The 19361-nt window shown below is 41.8% G+C and overlaps 1 protein-coding gene across 1 annotated transcript in view; it reads right to left on the reverse strand.

Annotated features, from left to right (window-relative positions):
- MICAL2 (microtubule associated monooxygenase, calponin and LIM domain containing 2) overlaps nt 1-19361 on the reverse strand; it is a 251221-nt gene that overhangs the window by 13942 nt on the left and 217918 nt on the right. The window contains exons 33-34 of the mRNA XM_050757393.1: nt 18423-18515; nt 15223-15316 (exon numbers count right to left, since the gene is read on the reverse strand). Coding sequence (XP_050613350.1) covers nt 15223-15316; nt 18423-18515 — 187 coding nt within the window. The remainder of the gene's footprint in view (nt 1-15222; nt 15317-18422; nt 18516-19361) is intronic.

Consider the following 19361-nt stretch of genomic DNA (forward strand, 5'->3'; position numbering starts at 1 on the left):
ATGGGAAGATGTGCATAGGTTATATGCAAATACTGTGCCTTTTTTTTTTTTGAGACAGAGTCTCGCTCTCTTGTCCAGTCTGGAGTACAGTGGCACGATCTTGGCTCACTGCAACCTCTGCCTCCTGGGTTCAAGCAATACTCCTGCCTCAGCCTCCTGAGTAGCTGGGACTACAGGTGTGCACCACCACGCCTAGCTAAGTTTTGTATTTTTAGTAGAGATGGGGTTTCACCATGTTGGTCAGGATGGTCTCGAACTCCTGGCCTGAGATGATCCTCTCGCCTTGGCCTCCCAAAGTGCTGGGATTACAGGTGTGAGCCATCGTGCCTGTCCTGCTATGTCATTTTATATCAGGGTCTTGTGCATTCATACATTTTAGTATCTGCACAGGAGTTCTGGACCCAGTCCTACATAGATACCAAGAGGTGACTGTATTTGCATGTAACCTATACACATCCTCTAGTATACTTTATATAATTTCTAGATTATTTATAATACTGAATATGATATAAATGCCATGTCAATATTTGCCATATTGTATTGGTTTTTCTATTTGTATTATCTTTTATTGTATTATTTTAATTTTTCTCTAAATATTTTCAATTTGCAGATGCAGAAGGGTGAACTGTGTATGCAATATCCCAGATTATTTACTTTATGGGCAAACTGGTGCTAGAATGCAGAGCTTGGCTTCTGTTTCATTCATTCACTTAATAACACCTATCTATCAGACATCTCCTATGTGTTGGTATTACCTTAGGTACTGGAGATATAGTGATATATAATGTTACATTGCATGAGAAATTTGCAGATAGTAAGGCATTGTGCCTACCAAAAAGGATATCACTAGATGCTCTTTGGATCAGATGGACTCAAAGAGCTAGAATAAAATAGAATATTAGAAAACAATCACAATAAAGCAACAAAAAGTACTGTGGGCACACGGGGGAGGGAGGATTTTCCTGATCAGGGTGTGAGGCTGGACTTTCTAAGGGACTGGGGTGGAAGAACAGGAACACTTTTGAGAGGAAATAATGAGGGTGGAAGAGGGCATTTTTCAAGAAGAGGGAACAACTTGAGGAAAAAGGAGGGAATGGGGAAGAAGATGGTGGAGACAGAGATTGGGGGGGCTGAGGGGCACGGAGGGGTGGGCAAGGAGGCCTGGCATTTTTTTTGATGATTTCATCACAGAGAATAGTGCTAAGGCATTTGCACTTCATGCTGTAGAACACAAAGGGACATTAAAGGAGGTGGAGTAGGAGAATGATGTGCGAAGTGTCGTGTGTGACGGACTAAAGTGAGAGAGGGAGGAGGGAGGGAAATAAGATGTGATTCTTTCTTAGGTTTCTTGAGTGAATGAATGTTTGAGCAAGCGAATGTATAAACATTGAGGGCCAACATCTTCTAAGCATTGTATGTGGTGCCAGACAGGGGTAAACACTGCTTCTAGCTCTTTAGGTAACTGGTAGCTCATGGTCCATTGGGGAAAACCAACATAGCCAAATAGAATACAACATGCCTCTTGTGAGAACACAGGAGGCAGGCAATTAATTGTGTGTGGAGAAAGCAAGGGAAAGCCTCAGAGAGGGGACAGCAGGTGCACTCAGTCTAAATGGATGAGTGAGTTTGCCAGGGAGAGGAGGGAAAGAACAAGGCATTCACGGACATTTGTTGTTGGATGAAAGAATGAAGTATGTATGCCAGAGATCACATAGAATATAGAAGTTAAGAATGCACACTTTGAACTCAGACTTGGGATCAAAATGCCACTCCTCTACTTCCCATTTTGTGGGCTTGAGTGATTATCATAGACTTCCTAAGCCTCAGTCTTTTTATCTGCCATGCAGCTGCAGTGGGATTATGCACACAAAGCCCTTATCCCAGTCCTGGCACATAGTATAAGCTCAATAAATGGGAACTGTCACTACTGAAATCATACAATATACATGGTAGAAGAACCCTCCGGGGTCATCTGGTCCAGCCATGAGCCAATGCAGGAATTCCCTCCATTCCTCCCTGACAGGTGACTGCTCTATAATTATCCATGGGATGAGGGAGCTCCCTTCTGTTCAGGAAGTCTACTGCAGGGCTGTGTACTTTTAAGTCCTGAAAACTTTCTATTGGCCTTCAATGGGTTGACAGCTAGCCATTGATTCCAGTTTTTCTCCCTGGAGGAGGATGGAAAACAGTCACTGTATATTTTACATGACAGACCTTTAGATATTTGAGGACACGTCTCAATTGACTGAAGTTTGCTCTTTTCACAGTGCCTCCAGATCGTCTGTCATTTTGTCATAGGAAGGATGCCCATTCTGCTTACACTCTAATTTTCCAAGATATATCTTAAAGACAGTCTAGAATTAAACAATATATAAACAACCCAAAATAGAGAGACCCTCTCACACCTTCATCCTATGCCCAGAGATTGAGAAGTCTTTTTAGCAGCATTTTCACTGGGGCTCTTATTTACCAGTAAATGAACTCTGGCTTTTCCACAATGGTGGTAGTTAAGTCTGATACCTTCATCTCCTACTTGTGCAACTGATCTTTTTCATAACCCAATTCAAGACTTTATATGCATCTTGTTAAATATCACCTTATTTATTTGGCCCATTATGGAGATATCTTTTGAATATTTTATCCAGCTGATACATTTCTCCTAACTCTGAGATTTCTGCAGAATTGATAAATGGGCATCCTGTACATTTATGTGATATTAGAAAGCAAAATGTCAGATGGAACTGGACATGGAAGACAGCCATCTGGCCCATCATTAGGGACCTTTCTCAGCCTTTGGATGAAGCTGACTCTATATGCACCAAACTGGTATCATCCAGCCCACATTGCTATATCTTGTCTATGAGGCTCTTAGAGAGATGACCAAGGTCAAAATAATTTCCTGAACTGAAGTTCCACAATGTCTGTCACGTTCATTGGCACTACAAACCTTGCATCTCCACCCAGAAAAAGAAATGACATTTGTTTTTCACAGCTTCTCAATAAACACTAGTGGTTCCTAGTAATCTCAAAATTCTTTCTAAATACTCACAATTTCTTTTCTTTTCTTTCTTTTTTTTTTTTTGAGATGGAGTCTAGCTCTGTTGCCCAGGCTGGAGTACAGTGGTGCAATCTTGGCTCACTGCAAGCTCCGCCTCCCAGGTTCACGCCATTCTCCTGCCTCAGCCTCCCAAGTAGCTGGGACTACAGGTGCCCACCACCACGCCCAGCTAATTTTTTTGTATTTTTTTTTTTTTTAGTAGAGACGGGGTTTCACCATGTTAGCCAGGATGGTCTCAATCTCCTGCCTTGTGATCAGACATCGTGCCTGGCCCACAATTTCTTTAATAATTGTTTCTAGGCTGGGCGTGGTAGCTCACGCCTATAATCCCAGCACTTTGGGAGGCCGAGGCAAGGGGATCATCTGGGGTCAGGAGTTCAAGACCAGCTTGGCCAACATGGTGAAACTGCGTCTCTACTGAAAATACCAAAAATTAGCTTGGCATGGTGGTAGGCACCTGTAATCCCAGCTACTCAGCGGCTGAGACAGGAGAATCGCTTGAAATTGGGAGGTGGAGGTTGCAGTGAGCTGAGATTGCATCATTGCACTCCAGCCTGGGCAACAGGAGCAAAACTCCATCTCAAAATAATAATAATAATAATTGTTTCTAGAATTTTGACAAGGGTCATAATTCATGTTTCTTTGCCATATGAAAAGTGGAAAATATGCTCCAAAACCTTTAGTCTTTTGGTTCCAAAATTCTCCATGAGTTTTCAAAGACTGAGGTCATACGTACAAGCTATTCCTTTTGTTTTGTTTTGTTTTGTTTTTGAGAACGAATCTCACCCTGTCACCCGGGCTGGAGTGCAGTGGTGTGATCTCTGCTCGCTGCAACCCCTGTCTCCCAGGTTTAAGAGAGTCTCCTGTCTCAGCCTCCTGAGTAGCTGGGATTACAGGCACGTGCCACCATGCCGGACTAATTTTTGTGTTTTTAGTAGAGATGGGGTTTCGCCACGTTGCCCAGGCCGGTCTTGAGCTCCTGGGCTCAAGTGATCCACCCACCTCAGCCTCCCACAGTGCTGGGATTACAGGTGTGAGCAATCGCGCCCGGTCAATGTGCAAGATATTTCTAAAACAGTGGCTTAACTCAGCAACTTCTGATTGAGTAACGCTACATGCAAGACACTATTCTATGTTCCATCTTTCACCTGGGCTTACAACTCTCTCATTTTTTCCACCTATCTATATTCAGTCCCTTCTAGATATTTAATGTTTCTAGATTGAAGATCGTTTTCCCTTGATAGAGAAAACAGAAAAGCTGAGAGCTGAGAATTCTGCCTTTCCTCATCATCTAACATTATACCATCTGCCACACACACTGGGCCTATCCTTCCTTGTTCTCAATCCAAAAGCAGCAGCTTTCAAGACACTATTTTGCTGTCTTTAGAGCATTTTTTTGTTGTTGTTTTTCAGATTCAGCCTCTTTGCTGCATTATACCCACAGGTTCTAGCTAGACTTTTATCCAGGATTACGTATCCTTTTCTCAATCTTTTGTGTCCTAAAATCTGGCCTGTTAGAGAGTCTCTGTGCTGCCACAGTGATTCCCCTTGACACTGTACTTGACAAACACAGGTTGAACAGAATCACTCAATTTAATTATTTTTTCAGTGGAATAACTTGTAATTTTGTTGGCTACAGTTCTTTTTTTTTTTTTTTTTTTTTTTAAATGGAATGAAGCTCTTGTTGCCCAGGCTTGTGTGCAATGGCATGATCTCGGCTAACTGCAACATCTGCCTCCTGGGTTCAAGCAATTCTCCCGCCTCAGCCTCCTGAGTAGCTGAAATTACAAGTACCTGCCACCATGCCTGGCTAATTTTTGTATTTTTAGTAGAGATAGGGTTTCACCATATTGGCCAGGCTGGTCTCGAACTCCTGACCTCAGGTGATCCACTCGCCTCGACCTCCTAAAGTGCTGGGATTACAGGTGTGAACCACGGTGCCCAGCCTATTTTTCAGTGTCTTCCTTTCTTCAGTAGTCAAACACACTTTGGGGGATCTTTGGATGTGGAATCAAGTGCAAGCTTCCAGGAATCTGCCTTCCCAAAGTGTTGGGTTCAGGGTGACTGTGCCCAGTTCAGCCTTGCCTTGCTCTCCACTCCAACCATGCACCAAGAGGTTCCTCTATGATTTCCATCAGCTCCCTGCCCCCTCCCCATCAGATTCCTTCCTGTGGGTCCTGATGAAGGCAGCATTGCCCCTCGCTATAAATGCAATAGAGCAAAGTGAAAGAAGCATGGGCTTTGAAGTCAATCAGACTTTGCTCTGCCACTTACAAACATGTGACTTTGGGCACATAACCTCACATCTCTCTGCCTGAGTTTCCTCCTGTGGAAAATGGGGATGGTGATGATAGTACTACCTTATAAATTGGATTAAATGAGCTGATGCCTATCAAATGCTTAGCATTGTGCTCGGCACATAGTAAACACTCAGTAAACTGTACCGTTGTTACTCCAACCTTGCCATTTCTTCCAACATCTAGTTCTATAGTTCAGCATGGATTATTTTCTGTTCACCTTTAGAATTCAGCTAGAGTATAACCCCTGCCTTGATTATACATGGCTAAACTTTATTTTGTAACTTAACGTGAAGTTAACAGAAACTCATAAATAATACTTTTTTTTTTTGGCTTCATGTACATGAAAAGGTCATGTGGCTGTCTGGATCATCTGCACTTCTTGGGAAGACACGAACACCTGGTACCTATGCGATGGTTTGCTTATCCACATCTCCATCTGGTCCCATAGCTGCTGGTGCATGGAAAACCCTTTCAGGGGACTCTCATGACCAGTTAGGAACCAGGATGCAGCTGCAATGGTGCAGCCAAAAGGCAAGCAGCCACTGGCTGTGAATAGAATGGCCCAGTTCTCCAGCCCTTTCTTCCTCTCACCCTCTGCCTGGGTCCACTGTCAACTGGCTCTCCAATTGTTCCTGTGTCCTCATCACATGATTTTTCCTGTGAGAAATGTAAATATCCCACTTGCTGAGGTGAAATGATCAAAACCCAACACAAAATGACTTTTTATTAATAGAGTCATTTATATTGGCTCACTTTTGCCCAACAGTGCTCTCAAAATTGCAAAGCACACTATGTCACTCCCAACCACCAAGACTGGTAAATCTTAGTCCCTACCTACCCTAGGGTGACTGGCATGTAAAGGTCAACAACTTTTTTCGTTTCTTTTTTTTTTTTTTTTTTTTAAGACAGAGTCTTGCTCTGATGCCCAGGCTAGAGTGCAGTGGTGCAATTTTGGCTCACCACAGCATCCACCTCCCAGGTTCAAGTAATTCTTTTCTTCAGCCTCCTGAGTAGCTGGGACTACAGGCATGCACCACCAAGCTCAGCTAATTTTTATATTTTTAGTAGAGATAGGGTTTCGTCACGTTGGCCAGGCTGGTCTTGAACTCCTGACCTCAGGCGATCCACCTGTTTTGGCCTCCCAAAGTGCTGGGATTAGAGGCATGAGCCACTGCGCCAGGCCAATAACATTTTTTGGAATGGATAGTAGTAGAGAGAAAAAAATGATCTATTTGTTCTTTAGACTCATGTCTTTTTTTTTGTTTTTTGTTTTTAACCTTTTTTTTTTGTAGGTAATGCTGAAGGCTTCTCCGATTATGTATTGGTGTGTGTTTTTTTTTTTCCAAGTTGGGTCTTGTTTTGCCGTGTGGTTCATAACTATCTATCTCTTTTGATGTGATTTTGCACCTCCTTAGAATCTGTGAGAAGTCCTAATTCAGTGTTCGCTGCAATTTTGTTGATGTACTCTTCATCCTCACTGATGATCTAGGGGCCTTCAAGGGGCTTTAGAGAAAGTGGGGCAGGAACTCTCAATAGCAGTGTGCAGGGCCTCTCCCCTGGACTGGCTGGGTTTTGGTCCCTGCCTTTGGTTCTCTGGTCTCTGGTCAGCACTCCACTCTGGAGCTCATGCACAGACCTGTTTCATTCAAGTCTCTACCAGCCTTCATACCTGGCGCTTTGGGTATGTCTGCCTCCCACAGGCTCCTTACATAGAATGATGATCATCCAGAAAGCTGTGCTGTGGATCTGGCCTCATTCAGTCTTGACAAGCCCAGGATGCTAGTAGCTAGCTCACAATTCTGTTCTGGGAGTCAGAGCATGCAGCTGAAAAATAAAAATTCTAATCTTCCCCTTTTAAATTACTTTTTTTGTTTTGTTTTAAACTGTATATTTTTTAGAAACAAAATAATTAATTTTTCTTGACTTTGGGCTTTATTGAAATTGTATTACACTGTATGTATTCTTCCACAACTTGCTTGTTTTAAATTCAAAATTATGTTGTAAAAATGCATCCATGTGACTGATTCATTTTCACTGCTGTATATATAATATTCAGTTGTATGACTATACCACAAATTATTCATTTTCCTGTTAATGGATATCTGAGTTGTTCTTACGAGTTCTGCTATTATGAGCATTCTTCTATGTGTCTTTTTGGCCATGAGGGTAAGAGTTTCTCTGGAATATATATCAGGAATGAAATTCTTAAATTGTAGGGTATGCACATATTCAACTTTACAGCCTAAAGCCAAATTGTTTTCCAAAGTGTTGTGACAATTTATGCTCCCACTAACATTGAATAAGAACACCCCTTTATTCAACTTTACAGCCTAAAGCCAAATTGTTTTCCAAAGTGTTTTGACAATTTATGCTCCCACTAACATTGAATAAGAACACCCCTTATCCCTTACCCTTGCCAAGTACTTAGTATTATCAGATTTTTAAAGTTCTAATAATTTAATAGTTTTCAATAATTTCTTACTATAGTCTGAATTATTTGTATTTTCCTGTCTTTTTCCTAGGTTTGTTAGACATTTAGCATTCTTCTGTGAAGACTATATTTATGCCATTTGTCTATATTTATATGGTTGTTTGCCTATTTCTTACTGATTCATAAGAGTGGAAATATTCTAGAATGCTGACTCTTTTTTGGTTATATTTTTTTGCAAACACAGTTGATCGTCTATATCTGAGCCTTCTACATCCTCAGATTTAACCAATTGTGGATTGAAAATATTCTGGAGAAAAAAAAGGATGGTTGTGTCTGTACTGAACATACACAGACCTTTTTTTTCTTGTCATTATTCCCTAAACAATATGGTATAAAAACTATTTACACAACATTTACATTGTATTCAGTATTATAAGTAATCTAGAGAAGATTTCAAGTATGCGACAGGACATGCACAGGTTATATGCAGTGACTACGCCATTTTAATCAGGGACTTGAGCATCCTCAAATTTTGGTAACTTCAGGGATTCTGGAACAAATCCTCTGTGGATAACAGAGTGTGACTGTATATTTTCCAAATGAGTGGCTTTTCATTTCCTTTATAGTATCTATTGACTAACACTTGAGGTAAAAAAAATTCTTCTTAACATCTCAAGTTTCAATTTTCACATTAAAGTCCTTAATCTTTATGGAATTGATTTGTTTGTATGGTACAAAACAAGACTCAATTTCGTTTTTTCCTCTATGGAAACCAATTGTCTCAGAATCACTTACTTCCTGTGATCTCTAGTGCTATTGCTGGCTTATATCAACTTTTCATATATATGAGATTATGTTTGGGTCCTCTGGTGACTTTCCGCAAAGTATTAAAATTGGCTCCATAAGATAGTACATGTTTTTTGCTAGACTAGGTACCTTATATTTTTGATGCTAACATAAGTGATATCTTTGTTACTTCATTTTCTAGGTGTTTCATGCTGAGATATTAAAATGCAATTAATTTTTCTAGTTTGAGCTTATATCCAGTCACTGTTATTTAGGTCCTTATTATGTTTAATAGTTTACTTGTACATTTTGGGGGTTTTTTCAAATAGACGATCATAGCATCCAGAAATAACAAAAATTTTTTTTCTGTCTTTCCAAACCTTTTGCCTTTCTCTGCCTTGTCTTACCACACTGGTTGGGATCTCCTGCACGATGTTAAATAGAAGACTTAAGAGTAGGCAACATTATTTTATTACCGATTTTTGAAGAAATGCTTCTATTTAACAGTGATGTTTGCTGCATGGTTTTGGATGATATGTTTCAATTAAGAAAGTTCTATTCTGCTCCATCGTGTTTTTTTTTTTTGTTTTTGCTAAAAGTTTTTAGCAAATGGATGTTAAATTGTGTCAAATGATTTTCCTTCTTCTATTGAAAAGACCATAAGATTTTCCTCTTTAATTTTTCAATATGGTAGTTGTAAAATCACCCTTAGATTGCCAGATTTAAAAATTAATGGGATTAAGTGTTCATTATATTCTTTTATCTTTTTGAATCTTTGCTGTATCTGTGGTTGCATCTGCCCTTTCCATTTCTTCTTTATTTCTGTCTTCTGTCTTGTTTTTAAAAAACAACTTAAGAGGGTCAGCTTTAGTCTCTTATTAGTTTGTTCAATATTTGGCTTGCAATGAGGCCATGGACTTCCTAGTGAGTGGCCAGTGAAGCTGGAAACAGAGGCGAATACATAGCAAGTGGACTGTCGGTATTTGTTGAGTGAGCCAGTCTTCCATAGACTAGGAGTGTTCCTGTACATCTTTGCTGAGTGAGCCAAACTGCAAGGCCCTACCATCCTCTGAACCTGAGCCATTCCTCTAACTAATCAGGTAGAGAATTCCGAGAAGTGGGTCAGGATACTACCGTGTGACTACTGCACAACTACTTGCTTCCTGGGAAAGGGGAAATGGCTCATTTACTGCTTGCTATAAAAGCTGCTGAGTCCTTTTGCTGGGGCTCCCTAGCTATGGGACAACTCACTGCATGCACAGGTGCCATCTGGGCTTGCTATCTGGGCTCATCATGTCACACCATGGGACCTGGGGACAGGGCAACTTGGGCTTCCGTGCTGATGCTCCTGCTGTTTGCTATGCTGTGAATAATAAACTCTCTTGCTCTGATGTACTGAATTTTGTTGTTTACTTTCTGCACCTATAACATTGTGGCAAACAACCCAAATTCCTTGCATGCTTAATCATCCACTTTGAAGTCTTATTACTCCTAGCCATTATCTATAAGGTAGGTGTCCTTTTCTGACAATATCCCACTATATTATGTGACAAAATAATATTATCTGTGTTTCTGTGTTCATGGCTACCTGTATTTAGAGAGACTCCTTTAGAATCACAGAAGATCTCAACCCTTCCCCTGCTCTGCTGATTTATGAATACACAGTAACCAGCCATGTCTAATGATGGATGAAAGGGTACAACCTTTAACCCACTGCCTTCCAGTACCTTTTGAGAACAAATAGTTATGGAAGGAAACCTAAAGAATATCTATTTCCTAAAACTCATTCCCAAATTGTGGCAGAGTGTCAGAGAGGCATGCCTCAAAACCCATAGTCTGCTATCTTTGTTGAACAGCTTTTATTGCATTGCTGTTTTTTGGCGGGGGGGGGGGGGGGGTGGTGGCGGGGATGTGGGAGTGATAACAACGAGTCCTCATGGAGATCCTTGTTTGGACCAGGCATGCAAAATTCATGTATTACAAATATTTATAGAAACCAGCTTAAATCTCTTTTAGGGAGTATAGTTATAAATGAATGTGGATGGATGAACAAATAAATACAATTTGAGAAGTCATTGACCATCCAGCTGTGTTTTATAATAACAGGGATATAAAAGAAAAGAGAAGAAATATTTTTGAATACCTATTTGTATTTCAGGTCCTTTTTTGGGTGCTTTACTAACATTATTTCACTTAATCTTTTCTTCATATCACCCCTGTGAGGTTGGTATTATTCATTCAATTTTACAGATGAGAAAATCTGGCAGAAAAGTAAATAATTGTATAAGGACTACATTGGGATTCAGACTCAGGAGGGTCTGACTCTAATGCCTGTGCTCTGTCCAGGACACCTCACTGTACATTCTCCAGGAACTTTTATTCCTCGGGTCCTCAGCAGCAGCGAAAACCATGGAGTCTAAGCCCAACTACTTCCCTGGTTCCGGTGAGGCTTTTGCTGGCATTTCTCACAAAATGTGTGCTCCTGCTGCCACCTGCTGGCACCTTGCACATCCTAATTTTCCTTGGTAAACCCCTCAATCTCCAGGAAGTAGAAACCATCTGGCTCCAAAAAAGGCGAGAAGTTCCATGCAGACAACTAGCTGGTAAATCTTCCCCAAAGCTGGTAAAGTTATAAGGGAATAATTATTCTTATTCGCCTCCCCTGGGGAGAAATCCTTTCTCCTTCGAAGTTACTCAGTTTTCATCAGATTCCAGGTATTGAAGGAAAGCCCAGGTTGTGTTATCCAGACCACTTAAATTTGAATGGTGGTCTCTTGCTAGATTGTAGTATTCCATGGCCCTAGTAGGTAACACTGATCATCATATTGACAAGCAACAAGCCAGCAGGTAACAAACAGTGCCTCAACCAACAAGAGTCTAAGTGGCTGCAGAGCTGGGCTTGGCCTCTTTCCAGAAGATGGTAGGGCCCCCAGGAATCAGGTTACTGCATATCCTGGTCCTTCACCTGGCCAGCTAGGACCAAGAGGGGACTTTCTTCCCTCTGTCAAAGACATCTCACAGACACACACACACACACACACACACACACACACACACACTCTCACTCCACCACGTCCTGCAAAACATAACGATTTGTCATCTGGGGTGGATTGTTAGATTTTTGTTTTCTTTTGTTTCCCTTTCCTTGACAAAATGGGGAAAAACCCTTCCCGGGGGCGGGAGAGCTTATTTCTGACTGCTGGGAAAAAAGAAAGCAGGAATTGTTGTCACGACAATGAGGAGCTCATCAAAGCCTCATTTTGCTCATCAGCCATCATTGCCCTCCATCCCGCACCCCCGCATGTTCCTCTAATTCAATGCCCGCCTAATGAATAACTCCCAGAACAAAAGCCCCTTTCAGGCAGCCTACATAATTATCAGAGGAGCCTTGCATAACTGTCGCAGACTACTCATGTTTTCAGGTCTGTCTCTAAATTTGGTTATTCACAACCTTTATAGCTCAATATTATTGCCTAACTGTGATCATTTTCTAATTATCCTAATAATACCTATTAAATAATTCCCATTAAATCACTTGAACCGGAGCAGCACAGGCCAGCTCAAATACAACTTAACCTAATAAGCATTGGTCATTCATTAAGCAACAGGGCAATCTCTTAGAGGGACTGAATAGAATACTAAACCACCAAGGAATATTATTATTGCACAAATGTTATTACAAGTTAGAGTATATTAATTTTGGTGCCTGGTTTGCAAAACTTCGAATTGGTTTTGAGGCCACTCTCCGTGACTTGACTCTTTTAGTCTCCAACCCCTTGTTGATCTGCATCTATCACCCACACAAGGACAATCAAGGGGAAAAGGCCCATAAACTTAACAGGGGAATTAAATTACCAAGGATATAAAGGGAATGAATGGAATCCATCTTCTGGCTGGCTTGGCACACCTCTGAAACATCACAAGCTGGCCAGATTTCTTTTGCTATAACTCAAAATAGCTCTCTCTTTTCTTTTCTTTTCTTTTCTTTCTTTTTTTTTTTTTTTCTCATATTTGGGGATGAGGAAGATTTTCAGAAGATGCTTTACAATTTTGGTTTCTCTCATTTAAATTTCAAGCAGTAAAAATTAGACAATTCTTTAAAAGAAGATGTGTGTGGATACTTAGTAATATTTTGTAAAATGATGTGAGTAGTGTTTACTGAATGCCTACAACGTAGTCAATACTCTGGCAGAGACTTTGCCTATCAACACCCCTAATTCTGAAAATGACCTGGTAATATGGAGATTAGTATCTTCATTTTTCAGATAAGAAATCTAGGGCCAGAGAGGTTAAGTGATTTTCCCAGGACTATTCAGCCTAAGTGGAGTGGAACAGAATTTGAACACAGGACTTGTTGGCACCCACAGCTCCCCACTTTCCACCATGCCGCTTCTTGGCGTATGTTGCTGGCGGCAAACTGAAGCATACTCTGGCTTTTCTGGTTTTTCCTTTTCCTTTCTAACACTCTTACTGAGATCAGCAGATTCTCAAAGACGAGAACCAGAGCCTTCTGGACTGGGAATATGACCAAACCACCAAACAAGGGCAGTTCATTCTACCGAAAGCCCCACAGCAGCTGTAGAGATGGACAGTGACTCTCAGTCCAGGCAGCAAGAAACTCTTTATATTTGTAAGAAGCCTACTTTTTTTTTTTTCCCGGAGACGGAGTCTCGCTCTGTTGCCTGGGCTGGAGTGCACTGGTGCGATCTCAGCTCACTGCAAGCTCTGCCTCCCGGGTTCACGCCATTCTCCTGCCTCAGCCTCCTGAGTTAGCTGGGACTACAGGCGCCCGCCACCATGCCCAGCTAATTTTTTGTATTTTTAGTAGAGACGGGGTTTCACCATGTTAGCCAGGATGGTCTCGATCTCCTGACCTCGTGATCCGCCCGTCTCGGCCTCCCAAAGTGCTGGAATTACAGGCATCTACCGTGCCCAGCCTGTAATAAGCCTACTTCTAATGAGCAAATTTGGGTCATCTTTGCAAGGAAATCCAGCGCATTTTAGTGAAAAAGCAAACAGGTATTGGTTAATCATCTGCTCCAAGCCAGACACAGGTCTATGAATATTACATAAATTATTTTAGCTAATCCTCACCACAAATACAAGTAACTATTATTATCACTCCCAATTTACCAACAAGAAAACTGAGGCACAGAAGAGGTAAAGTCTGACTCTAGCATTTCCCTGAAATCTAGTCCTAAATTAACCATGCAGTTAATGAAACCGAAACCCCAGGATCCCTCACTTGGATGGGTCTTTGCAAGGTTCTGGAAGCAGCCCTCACAATTTTACACACGTGACTTTGCACGAACTCCAGGCCTCAGGAAATCTGGGTCTGCACCTGCTAGTGTCATCGCTGTGACATAACTGGACTTTTAAAGAATTGAAATCCTAATGTTTCACTTGTTAAGTAACAAGTAACCTGTTATTTATATTATTGCACATTATTTCAGTGCTTGGTTTTTCACCTTTTATATCCCAAATGCTGAAGGCTGAAGACATCACATTATAAAATTAAAGAGACAATACCCCCAACAAACTCTTAGGGCCCCCCAATTCATGAGCCACACACCTACTGGAAGATTTCTGAAAATGTAGATTTAAGCCATTCCTTACCTGAAAACCCATTCACTGGCTCATTTGTGAAGATATTTCATGTCTTTTCACATTTGACCTTTGCAGGCACTGTTCCCTCTGCCAGAACAATCTCCTCTTCACTGGTTAACTCTTGTTCCTTCTCAGGTTCTCATCGTATAGATCACCCCTTCCCAGAAGCCTTGCCCGCTGGCTCCCCTTGCCCCAAGATCACTTAGGCACTTCTTGCTTCTGTTCACATTGCACCTAATTCTTGTTCCTATCATAGCATTCGTCATACTGTATTGTGGCTTACCTCTTTACCTATGTGTGTCTCTCAATGGACTATAAACTTCTCAAGGTAGGAACTGCTTCACACTCATTGTTACAGACCCAGTGTTTTAATGTCTAATGTATAGTAGGTCTTCACCAGATGAGTTCTGTTTGAATCTAAGAATCTGAAGCTATTACTGGAATAGTTACCACTTATTGCTTTACCTTGGGCCAGGCAATGTGTTAACTTAAGCATCATATATAATTTCTTCTTTAATCCTTATATCAGTTCTATAAAGGAGAAAACCACTATTGTCCCCATTTTAGATGAGAAAATGAAAAAGTATAAAGGTTTATAACGTTGACTGGCCCAAGGTCATACAGGTAGTAAAGGAAAAACCAGGACATTGACTCACTCTGGGCTTTGAATTACTACCAACACTGCTCCAATACCCATATATTTCTCCTGAATTTATTTTAATCCCTGAATTACAAAGAACATTCGTGTTAGCCAGTGGAGAGGTAGGGCTGAACAGAAGCACAGTTACAAGGTCCACGGGCTGACCAATGCTCCTGGGAATTTCAAATTGGGCCACTAGTTTGATTTTTACATTTGATCTTGGCCAAAAGGCTGAGAAGCAATAGTTTGATGTTTAAAGTGTGCAGCAGTTGTGGATTTAGCACCATATGTCCATGCTAACAGCTCCCCAGCAGGTGACAAGGTCTGTTTTCCTCAGATGGTTAGACTAGTACTATTCTCAGACCACGCCCACTGCTCTGGATCTGCTGGGATGCCGTACCTGCTTCTCCTCGCAACGCCTTCTCCAGCCTCACACCCTGGATCTCAGAAGCCCTCTGCAGCTCCTCCACCTCCTCCAGCTGCCTCTGGATGGCCTGCAACACCAGGATCAGATGTCACACAAGGACTTTCCACATAGAGTCCCAAGAGGGGCCGATTCTGTCAATTACTTTCCAAGAGAAAGAGTCCCTTTCACTTGTGATGGTCCTGCCTTGAGTAACTAGGCAAGGACCTCTGAATCCCAGACAACTATACCCTGATGTTTCCCTTCCTTAGCATGCAACATAAAGCAAGGAATCTGTGTGTATGTTCAACTGGCCCCTAAGTAGACATTAAAACAGTCTCTTTAGACAAGGCCAGTCACAGATGTCCTCCAAGATAGAGGTTGTTGGGTGAGGTGAGCAGTCATCATGGCTCCTGGCCTCCTGGGAGCCAACAGCCCGACTATGGCCATGGCATAATGATTGGAGCTGCAGCCACTGTTCAGAGTAGGGCAGGGGGTCCGGGGGCTAACATGGTACTTGCATAATCTATTTTTCCCAAGAAGAACCAGCCTATACCTCCCAAGGAGTCAGTCTGGAGAAAGAGAACTGGGCCAGCTCTCGGGGTTTCGTGCTCCTGTTTTCGATTGTCCTGCTCCTGTCCTTAGCTGCAAATTGTACCTGTTCTTTCATTGCACCATGGGCAGATGCCCAGCATTCTTTCATTGTGGAAGTGTACTGTGGCTTTGTTACTAGCAGGTTGTTAAGGTGAGACACAAGATGTTTAACTTGTTAGGGATGACATCATCCTCTCCTTAGGTTCATTATAGATACCTGTTAAGGTCTGGGGTCATGACTGTGTTTGCATTTACATATTTATTTTCCTTACTATTAATCTCCTGTGTATATTACAAAGGAAAGTAGGGAAAGGCCATTTCTATATAAATTTTGTTCATCCCCATCCATTTTCTCTGCTTTCAAATACTATGCTGTCAAAAGGCATATCCCTTGGCAGAACAGACTTTGCACCTGGCAGAACAGGTATATTCAAGGAACTGTCAGTTGTTTGGGCAGGCAGAATGCCTGTGTTCCTTCTCTGTTTTACTTTACTCTGTCTCACTCCCTTCTTCCTTAACCCCACATCTTTCTAAATCTCCCCTGGAATCACAAGTACAGCAGCCGAGACCCCTCCAAACCTGGAAAGAGACCCAAGCAGGGAGGGGTGGGGCCTGTGCAACCACCTGGCTCTTCTTGTCCCAGCTATGAGTGCTTAAGTCCCAACATAATATCTGAAATAGATGGAAAGTCTACTTAAAATAATTCGTAATTTCATGCCCTCTTCCTGTCTCTCCCTTAAAGACAATTACATCTTTATAAATCCATCTCTTGCTGGCATGCTGTAGAATTGCTAAAGAAAGGAAGCACCTAAATGGTTTTATTAATGATCATTGTGCAGTTACAGCTATCTGGTTCTTAGAGACTAAATTGTGTCCCACCCCAAAGACATATGTTTGTCACACCCCCAGTGTGACTATATTTGGAGATAAAGCCTTTAAGGAGGTAATCAAGGTGAAATGGAGTCACAGGGCTGGGACCCTAATCCAATGCAGCTGATGTCCTTACAAGAGGAAAAGATACCAGAGATATTTTTCTCTGCTCATGTGAACTCACAGAAAGACCATGTGAGGACATGTGAAGAAAGCAGCTGTCTACAAGCCAGGAAGAGAGGCCTTACCAGGTGTCAAACCTGCCAGCACCTTGATCTTGGACCTCTCGGCTCCAGAACGTGAGGAAAATGAGTTTCTATTGTTTAAGCCACCCGGTCCATGGTACTTTGTTATGGCAGCCCAAGCAGATGAATACAGTGGTCATTCTTTAGAAACTAAGCATGAGGCTGGACGTGGCGGCTCACACCAGTAATCTCAGCATTTTGGGAAGCTGAGGTGGGAGGATCACTTGAGCTCAGGAGTTTGAGACCAGCCTGGCCAACATGGTGAAAACCCATCTCTACTAAAAATACAAAAATTAGCTGGGCACTGTGGTAGGCATCTGTAATCCCAGCTACTTGGGAGTATGAGGCGAGAGAATAACTTGAACCCAGGAGGCAGAGGTTGCAGTGAGCTGAGATCACACCACTGCACTCCAGCCTGGGCAACAGAGCAAGACTCTGTCTCAAAAAATAAAACAAAAAACAACTAAGGATGAAAGTCTCAGAGATTCAAAATGGCTGCTATGGGAGCCAGCAGGATTCAAAAGGCCATTGTAATTCCTCTCTTATCATAACTTTCTGTGATGAAAATACAAGGAAGAGGCATTGCCTAGTTTGCCAATCAATATCATAAGACTTGTCTTGTTCTTGGAAGGAAAAGTTGCAGTGTTTCAAGGAAACCTGTTTTAGAGGTTGCAAGTGGACAGAAGTGACCTTTCCCCATTCGCTAGGTGAAAGAGGTGGCTCCCAAGCCAGCCATGGGGAAGGGGAAAGGAGGGTGGATTGAATGATATCAATTATCATTCAATTGATGTGTAGGATTATTAGCCAGATAAAGGGATTAAGTGGAGAAAGGGATGTGAGGGTATACTGGATTAACATGAGTGGTCATTCTAAGTCTGTATATCCTAAAATCCAACCCTTGTTCAAGACTAGGCTTGGGTTCCTCAGAGAGATGGAGGATGCTTTGACTTTCTGCTTCATTTTGCTTGTCTGTGATGGAGTTGTGGCTGAGCAACTTGGGCGGAAGTGTTCAAAGTTAGCAATCAGGCCAGGAAATCTGTACTGGAATGCTAGATACTTATGATTTCAACTAATCTTGAAATGGAGACAGCCCTTAATAGCTGCCAGTTTAGTAAAGACACTGTCAGGGAGTTGGTGGAAGGTTTGTGTCCTCACAGAGGACAAAACTAAGGTCACTGCTATGTGGCCGTCAGGGATGACTCCCAAGGCCATGCGTTGGCTCTTGTTCCAGCCTCACGTGTCTGCAGATGGAGGGGTGGCTGAGAATAGGCTGGATTAACATGCGGGCTCTCCAGGACCCAGAGTCTTACTGAGACTAAGCCAGAGCCTCTTTAAAACAGCCACAAATCTGGTCCCTCAGAGAACAAGACTGACCTTTCTCCAGCCTGCTTTCCCTAATACAATGCAGACTCTCAAACCTCTTTCCCATCCAGAGTCCCAGAATCCTGGACCCAGGCCCACTCACTCATCTTCAGTTTATTTACTGACCTGAGCCTTATAGAGCCTTTTCAATTCTTCTTGCTTAACCATCTGCTTCATTGCTTTTTCTAGCTTCTTTCTTCTTCTAAGTGTCTTCTTCTCCTATGAAAACCAATAGAGAAAAAAATTATGTCAGAGAAAAATGGGGTTGAAATTTACAATGTATCATTATAGGCTTCTGCCCTCTCCAACTAATGATTCCTAGCCACTGCTTACCTTCTAAAATAATGACATCTGGTAGAACTCTATGCAATGATAGAAATAACCTATAGCTGTGCTGTCTAAAATACAGAAACCACTAGCCCCAGGTGGCTAGTGGACACTTGAAGTGAGTGTGGATTAGAAATTGAATTTTAAATTTTATTCAATTTTAATGAACTTAAATGTAAATTTAAGTAGCCACATGTTGCTAGTAGGTTCTGGACTGGGAAGCTGCTATGTGTGTATTGGGAGGGAGTCTATGTGTAGGTCTGTAGCTGGGAATTGCTATAATAGAATACTGTCTGGGTTCAGCTGAGAGAAGGAATGACACAAGAATTATACTTTACAGGGGTGCTACAAAATGGCCTAGGGATGACGGGCTTGGGAGAGAGAGACAGGCAGGCAAGCAGACAGTTATACACACACATGCTCTCTTTCACTACATGAAAACCAGTTAACAACTTTAAATAGTGCTTAGGTTGAGTCTACAGTGGCTAATTAAACCTGGAAATGGAGAAATGTATCATTCCAATGAAAATGTTTTTTGGCTTGAGGGAAGCATGATATTGCTTCTCTTCCCTACCTCACTTTGTTTATACAATTATAGCATTACTGTCACCAGGTTGTGTGTGTACCTGTGCTTGTTAAAACTTTTTTTAAAAAATTGATGCATATAAAGTAGAAGTCTAGATCTTGATAGTGTCACTTCCAGGTTTTAGACAAAAGAGAAAAGAGAAGTGATGGTGT

The sequence above is a fragment of the Macaca thibetana genome, chromosome 14 (genome assembly GCF_024542745.1).
Source record: "Macaca thibetana thibetana isolate TM-01 chromosome 14, ASM2454274v1, whole genome shotgun sequence".
Lineage (NCBI taxonomy): Eukaryota > Metazoa > Chordata > Mammalia > Primates > Cercopithecidae > Macaca > Macaca thibetana.